We start from the raw sequence: 8,067 nt of genomic DNA, 5'->3' as shown, positions 1-8,067 counted from the left end.
TGAATAAGAAAAAAATTTAATCATGGTTTCAAAGCGTTCAATAACCAAGCCACATTGTGGTCTGCCGCAATGTTATACAGAAAATAACAGAACACAAATTACATTGTGCTTAGACTTCTATAAAATAAAAAAAAGAGAAAAAAAAAAGTATTTGCCAAAATATATATACAGGAATAAGAATGGTACACTGGACAACAGTCCACCGAAGCATGTGTAGTTCATTCCCATGGAAGTGACACGTGTTATTGGTTTTCTTGCGGACCAGGATTGCTCTCCACTAGACTCTGAACTCTGGCCAGGATAATTTCATTGGAGCTGCTGCAGTCCTGCGTTCCGTAGGGCGGATTCACCGTCAATACCCCGGCCACACGCAGCGTCTCGTCTTCCTCCGTCACCGGAATCAGATTCTTCTCCAGCCACGCGCGCAAGCATTCCTTCTTGCGTCTCAGCTCGTCCTTGCCGAGGACATGGCGTCCCTCGGGCATGAACAGGGAGCTCAGTCGGCTCACCATCTCCTCGTCTCCGTCCTTCACGATCTCGACTTCTCTCACTGCGTGGCCCATCACCACCACGACGGAAGCCTTCCCGGTGTCCTGGAAATTCACCAGGACGACACTGGGGAGAACAGCAAGAGTAAGAAAAGTTAAAATGGCAACAAACCAAGAAAGTGGGAAAAAATGTTATATTCTAATCCGGTCGCGTTCTTTATACGGCATATGGTCCAGATGCTTTCCCTTGTATTCAAGGTACACATACACAACTGGCCCAAGCGAAAAGTGCAGTGTAGCTACATATCACAGTGTAGAGATGAGTTCAGCTTCCCCGCCGATTACCTAGCTAAGCTTGTAGGTAAATGAAAGCGTGGAGCTAACATAGTTAATAGCCAACAGTGTCGCACAAGTGCAATGTGACAAAGTATTTATAAATGGACACATAATTTAAACGTCACCTTGCAGAGACTGGGTCCACGGTAAAAACCCAGCCTTGATACTCATGTTTTTCGTCTGCTGTCACTTTCACTTCCTTATTTACATATTCATTCCACTCCAGTGGGTTCTTCTGAGTCCATTCGTTCATGATTCCTTTCAATGAATAAATGCAGCAAAGTGGTCAAAAACATAAAGTTCACGAATAACTAAACAATCTTACAGAACAGAAAGGCGGACGTGACAAGCTACCTGTAATGGTGTCAAAACGACGAATCAGACGTTAACAGTGAATAATTTCCCAGAGCACCATGCGGAAATTTTTTAAACAAGTGTAGCAGTAGAACATGACGTTAAGAAACAAGCACTACAAGTCTATTTGTTCCGAGACCGACTTAATGCTTTTTTGTTATCTTATAATTATTACATGTGATTTATTTGGTACATATTTTTTTAACTCGTGGGATTTTGTAAGATGTTCATATTGGTTTTTGTTTCAAGGTTTTAACGTTAAGTTGCTAGTACCATGGTAGTAGTACACAATGTTGCTTGCTGTACTGTGGAGAAAAAAAAAAAAAAAAAAAAAACAGTTTGTGAGCATGCGCAGAACGGATGGAGTAGCTTCGCTGTCAGTAAAACGGTTGTTGTACAAGGGTCATGTCTAGATACGGACGATACGGAGGTAAGCGCTAATATATGGACAGGTTTGACAACAGTAAATGTTCGTTTGTATGTTATACAACATAATATGGACATGAAATTGCGAGATATTTGCTTTTTCGTCACATATTGTTGGTAATCGTTCAGAGATTCGCTCTAGCTTGCCAGTTAGCGGGGTAGCTAGCTGTAATGGCGGCTAGTTAATTTACGTTAGCAACCATGCGTGTTCGCACACACAAAATAATGGCTGTCGGCGCTGTAATTAGAAAATCGTGGACATATTCGCATATTGGTATTTGGAGGAAAGGTATATTGACGATTTTATATAGAAGCCACGCGTGGATTTGTGTGGAAGCAGTTACCGCAGCGCTAGCTATGTAGCTATCAGCTAGTTGTAGCCTGCTTGTTTTTGTGGCTAGCTTGCCGCGATGGACAGGCTAACGTTAATCCCTCAGCGACCAATATAGCAAGCACTGGCTAGCATGGCCGTTGCTATGATCGAGTGTTAATGCCAATCTAAGATAACGGCGCAAAAGTATATTTAGCGAAACTGAGGTTAACATTTCGGGCATATGGTGTCTTTTTGTCGGGTTTAACGTCATTTACCATTCTGATTTTGATAGTTAACGGGAAATGTCCAGGTAGTTTGGCAGTTAACGTTGTCCATCAACCTGTGTAACCTGTTCGCCTCCTCACTGTAGCCAACCGTAACTTTAAGTTACCTAGCTATCTAGCATTAATAGGAGACATAGGTGCCTAACGTTGCACTAACGTTAGTTCACCCATTTTCAGACGGCAGTACACCTAGGGGATCAACATGGTCGCCTTGGTTATTTTTTTACTTTTTCAAGATAATTGGGATGTTATGTAAAATAATGAATCGTAACGTTATTTATTGGGATTAAAGATAAAAACCCCTCCAACCTGTCTACTGGGTACGGCTAACTTTACTTATAATTGCTGTAATTTAAATTCGCCTGTTTAGCTACGGATTCATTAGCTAGAAATTTGTTTTTTGTTTTTTTTTTTAGTAGATTTTATGTGATTTCATGACCGCACGTGCATAACTTACAGCATCACATTCCATGCGTTCATGGCCCTTTGTTGAAATTTGAAGCCATTATATTGCAGAGTCTACATCAAATACGTCAGGAATTTTAAGTGTCCAAGTGAATAGAAGCGATTTAGGTTGTATTTTTCTTTCTTTCAAATGGATGGCTGTGTGACAGCTGTGACCCCCAACCCCCCCCGACCTCAACTACTCTGAAACCTGCTAGTGTTCATCAGGGTCCCGGCGTAGTGCAGCAGAACATGTGCACATATTTCAGATGTTTTTTTAAATTTATTATTACTATTATTTTTTTAAATTCTAGTTTGTCAGTATAAATGTGTAACTACCTTTCATTACAACCCAAGCATTTCCCTCCCCTTTCCCTGTGTGTATTAGCCATTGGTGTTTTCCTGGCTGTAGATTTGCCAAGTGTATTTATTGATGTACCTTGATCCCCAGTGGGACAATTAACATGGCCACCAGAAACAGAACCTGGGTGTATTTTCTACTCTGGTGTTATGTCGTAACTGGTTATTTGGCTGGTAATATGTTGAAAATTGCTGGTGATTTTATTTGAAATTCAAAATTTTAAACAAACCACTTTGGTCAGTGGGTGAAAAAAAAGAAGCTAATTTCATGCCCTGAGCCGAACACACATATCTTCTTCCAACAGAGACTTAGAAAGGAGCTTCCACCCCCACACTGCTATTCAGTACAGACAGTGATTCACAATACTACACTGCAGTGTGCATGCCAAAAGAACAGACATCTGCTTCGTTAAATCACCTAATCGCTGTAAGAGGGAGGTTGTGTGTAGGCAGTTTTCCTCGACAAGACCTTGGAGTACAAGCATTTTTAACTGTGTAATGTTCTTTTCTTCTCTGAAAAGAAATTGTCTTTCCTTTTTTTCATTTAAATTTAGTTACCATGTATATAGCAGCATACTTCTTCATAAGATTCCTATTAGATGCTTTTATCCAAAGTGACATACAGGATTCTAAACGCATACATTGTTTCAGTGTACATAGTTCCCTGGGTTTCAAACCCGCAACCTTTTCATGGTTAGTGTGTGATGCTCTACCTACTGAGCCAAAGGACTAATACTAATGCATCAGTCACATCTCCTAATTGGATTGTTGCTAATACACTGCCCAGTTAATCACATGGAGGTTTCAGTAGGCAGCCTGTAGCATAGTGACTAAGGTACATGACTAGGACCCGGAAGGTTTGGTCAAATGCTGAGGGCAAATTATATCCCACAGGGTTTAATAAAAGTATATCTTCTATATCTAAAAGTAAATGACAGAACTGTTAGCAGGAGACCAGTATTTGCATCCAGAGTTCTGTAGGTACATGGTACTGTGGGATGGTTGGTGTAGTTGGAGATGCTGTCATAAATGTGAATACATGCACGATATTGCACTGTTTCACTAACAAAAGTGTATTGAATAAAGTGTTTCCAGCCTGCAAATTTGTTTGTTTTTTGTAAGCAATTCTGTAGTGTGACATTTTTTAATCCATCCCTTTATTTAAGTAGGGACTTGCTCATCTGTATGTATAAGGCCCCAGTAGTTAATTAAATGAAACCACTTGATATTTCTGTAAAATGGATTTAGCGATGCATATGCAATTGTTAAAAAATGGTTATCTTGTCTAAGGCATCTTTTTCTGTTCCGTAAGAGCAGTGAATTGTCTTGCGCAGTGAAATTTTAATTTACTTTCTTTATACTTGTCTGGTCCTTGATCAGTTTTAGACTAAGCATTTTACAGGCAAACATTTTCCATTCTCTATGTATCCATCATCCACTTGTTCATTGATGGAAACTAAAGATTCACAAGACAGACTTTGAATCCTAACTTTTTCTCCATTAAAAAAAAAAAAATTTTTTGTAAACCTCAATGTCTGCAGTTTAATTTAATTTACTAAGCGATTAGCTAAGCTGTTGCGATTTAGATAATTCCAGTGAGACGATTGCAGAATAAGCCACGCAGTCTTAACTGCCAATCAATACCAGTGAGCTTTTAGGCTTTTGATCACATTGTTGGTTGATTTGTGTGGGATTCCATTATCTTTCTAAATGCGTTAGTCCACCCAATGGAGTCGAGTCTGGGCTCCCTGGTACAGGACGTGTGTGTGCGCGCTACTTTTAAATATGCATTCGTGAGTCCTGTTCCTTTTATTTTTCCAAAATACCTGTGCTGGCCTCTAAATCCATCTCATGATTGAATACAATTAGCAGAAATGATTATTTGTTAAAATACAGAAATTGCGATTGTCTACGGCAGGGGTCTCCAATCTTATCCAGAAAGGGCCGGTGTGTGTGCAGGTTGTTGTTTTAGCACAGGACTAAGACAGCTGATTCTACTCATCTAGGTCTTGATTAAAGACCACGATTAGTTCATTAGTATAATCAGGTGTGTTACTGCTGGGTTAAAACAAAAACCTGCACCCACGCCGGCCCTTTTAGGATAAGATTGGAGACCCCTGGTCTACGGTGTCTCCCTGTTCAGAACAATGGCAGAGGCACGTTAGCGTTACCCCGCCCAAGGCTCCGCCCGCACGCCTAGGACACGATGCTGATTGGCTCTATCCCGGAACAGATGCGCCTAGCACACTGCAGCTGGCATTGCCCGTGGGTTTCCCCCCGCAACCCTCGCTTACAGGCTAACTTCTGATATGGATGAGTGCCTCTCCCGGCTGAACACAGGCAGATGATCTCTTCCTTCAGTGGTCCAATCATCTGACGTTTGCCATTTCCTAGAAGGGTACTCATGTGCACCGGTGCGCTAAATTCATTGGCCTTATAGCTCTTTTGTGAGCTTGCAGATCTGCGTGTTGATCTAACGTTTTAACGTCGAGCCGTTTTGCTTCATGAAGATGTGAATTTGCCAAGCCGCCCACAATGCTAGCGATGTCTGCACGTCTAGATTTTGTTCGTGAAGGGAACTAGGCTTTCTGAGAGCTCTTCTCTGGATATTGTAGGACTGGTTTGACTGGTAAAACTGGAAGCGGCGAGTTTGAGGGCCATTTGAAGGCATAACCTCAAAACTTCAGTTGGTATCTTAATTCCTACGTGACCCACAAGAATAACTGAACGTACACTCACACACACGCATATATAGATGCTCGCACACACTCACACTCTCTCACTCACACACACGCACACGCGCACACACACACACACAACACCGTCAAAACAGTGTATTACGTCATCAGTATCGCAGTTGAAATCGTGGGGCCTCCTCCAATGTAGCTACAGCTGCTGATTAGGTCATTTAACACTGGTTTTGTTACTTTTTTTTTTTTCGTTTTTTCACCATCATTTTCATTTACCTGCTAGATATAAGCAGCCTAGTGGTTAAGGTACATGACTGGGATCCCTCAAGGTTAGTGGTTCTTTCCCCGGTGTAGCCATAATAAGATCCGCACAGCTGTTGGACCCTTGAGCAAGACCCTTAACCCTGCTTTGCTCTGTGAGAGGATTGTCTCCTGCTTAGTCTAAGAGCAACTGTATGTTGCTCTGGATAAGAGCATCTGCCAAATGTCTTTAATGTAATGTAATATAAGCCATTATTTTGCATCCAGAATTTCAATTGCTCAGTCTTGACTACATTTGGAAAAATCCACACGCATTTGTAACGGATGCAACCCAGTCAAGTGCATGGAAATTGGACCTACTAGGTGTTCACTAGGTTCTGAAATTCTGGACGGTGAATTTTTTACATGCGCCAGAGTCTCGGATATCCCTGTTCTGTTTACATATTCATGAAGCTCACATCTGCCTGGTAGTAATGTGCTCGTGCAGCCCGTTCCATATCGACCCGTGTGGTCTCCCTTCTGCCGGCCGCCCATGGGCGAACGCCCCTGCGTGCGTTAGCCCGTTAGCTTAGCGCCCTGGAAATGAATTGAGGTCAGTGGTAAAGGCACTGAGACGTGAATGCATATAAAACATACAGAATCTGCTCTCACAGCTTCTCAGACTCCCTCACCAGCGCAGTGCATGTATGTTCATACACGATTTAGTTAATAAGTACAGTGTTGGCTTAGGTTTTCATAGGGGGGGGGGGGGGCGGGGCTGCTTGGTCAAAGTTGGAGAATAGAACCAGAATTCTCAGTACTTCCAAGAAAAGCCACACCCTTCAGCAGCCAATTTGCTCATGAAAGTGTGGAGAGAGAGTGGTCTAAATAATGATGATAAATAAATAATAATGTTGGTGCGGGAGTTGCCCGTTAAAATAACATCACGCTGAAGCTCTACATTGCAGCTGTGATATAAAAGCACTAGGTTGGTGATTTCTTCGGTTTGGGAGATGAGGCTATTGGCAAACCGTGGGCATTTTTCTCCATTTCTGGCAATGAGGCGCAGGGCCTGTGCCCCTCCCATACTGTGGCCCCATCCCCCTCCCACACTGTGGCCCCCATCCCCCTCCCACACTGGAGACCCCATGCCCCTCCCACCCTGGGGACCCCATGCCCCTCCCACACTGGGGACCCATGCCCCTCCCACACTGGGGACCCATGCCCCTCCCACACTGGGGCCCCCATGCCCCTCCCACCCTGGGGCCCCCATGCCCCTCCCACCCTGGGGCCCCCATGCCCCTCCCACCCTGGGGCCCCCACCCCCCTCCCACACTGTGGCCCCCATCCCCCTCCCACACTGTGGCCCCCATGCCCCTCCCACCCTGGGGACCCCATGCCCCTCCCACACTGGGGACCCCATGCCCCTCCCACACTGGGGACCCCATGCCCCTCCCACACTGGGGCCCACATGCCCCTCCCACACTGGGGACCCCATGCCCCTCCCACCCTGGGGCCTCCTACACCGTCCTCTCTGGTATAAGTAGGAAGGGTTCAGAGAAGGACAGCTCCTTATCCAGAGTGATTCCCACACTCCCTCTGGAGACCTGCGCATAAATCACACAAATCAGCCGCGCTGCATTAATGCCCTCCATTACCTCAGCATGGCCGGGCATGCTCTGATTGGCACAGCTGCATCTGACGCTGCAGTGCTGCATTACTGCGTTTTGTACTGCGCTTTTATGGCCCGGGTTACCTTGGATATGTTTCCCCTCTGGTCCCTGGAGTGAGGCAATATTGGCCTTGGCAGTAAATTTGCCGGCGTTATGAATTGCTATTGACAAACCTTGTAAAAAAAAAAAAAAAAAAACCGAGAAGCCGAACAAACCAAGGCTAACGGGTCCCTCTCTGCTGGGAGGGTGATGTCATGTGAAATCCCTCATTTATCCCAGCAGGCTTCTCACAACACAGATGAATCTTTTTCCCTGTAGCAAAACTGCCACCGTCCCTTCTTTCACTGCGGTTTGACAAGACTTTTAAAAAGGGATTGTGCTCCCGGTTTAACGTCAGCTGAATTTATTTCGCCTCGCGAGCGTTTGAAACGGAGCGTTCGCCTCTCGCGCGGCGGCCCG

General features: G+C 44.3%; 1 protein-coding gene across 2 annotated transcripts; it reads right to left on the bottom strand.

The window, feature by feature from the left end:
- On the bottom strand, positions 1-1,268 carry gemin6 (gem (nuclear organelle) associated protein 6). Of its 2 annotated transcripts, XM_061232696.1 has the most exons (3): positions 1,179-1,268; positions 950-1,082; positions 1-615 (listed from the first exon to the last, which is right to left on the bottom strand). In XM_061232696.1, the coding sequence occupies exons 2-3, from the start codon at positions 1,075-1,077 to the stop codon at positions 243-245; spliced, it is 501 nt and encodes a 166-aa protein (XP_061088680.1). In that variant the 5' UTR covers positions 1,078-1,082; positions 1,179-1,268; the 3' UTR covers positions 1-242. The 2 variants fall into 2 exon arrangements, with proteins under 2 accessions (XP_061088680.1, XP_061088679.1); XM_061232695.1 differs by lacking the exon at positions 1,179-1,268 and having other exon boundaries at positions 950-1,172.
- Positions 1,269-8,067: the final 6,799 nt, after the last annotated feature.

This window comes from Conger conger, chromosome 2 (genome assembly GCF_963514075.1).
Source record: "Conger conger chromosome 2, fConCon1.1, whole genome shotgun sequence".
Classification (NCBI taxonomy): Eukaryota; Metazoa; Chordata; class Actinopteri; order Anguilliformes; family Congridae; genus Conger; species Conger conger.
The sequence above is the reverse complement of the archived record's forward strand: the minus strand, read 5'-3'. Positions and strand labels throughout refer to the sequence as shown.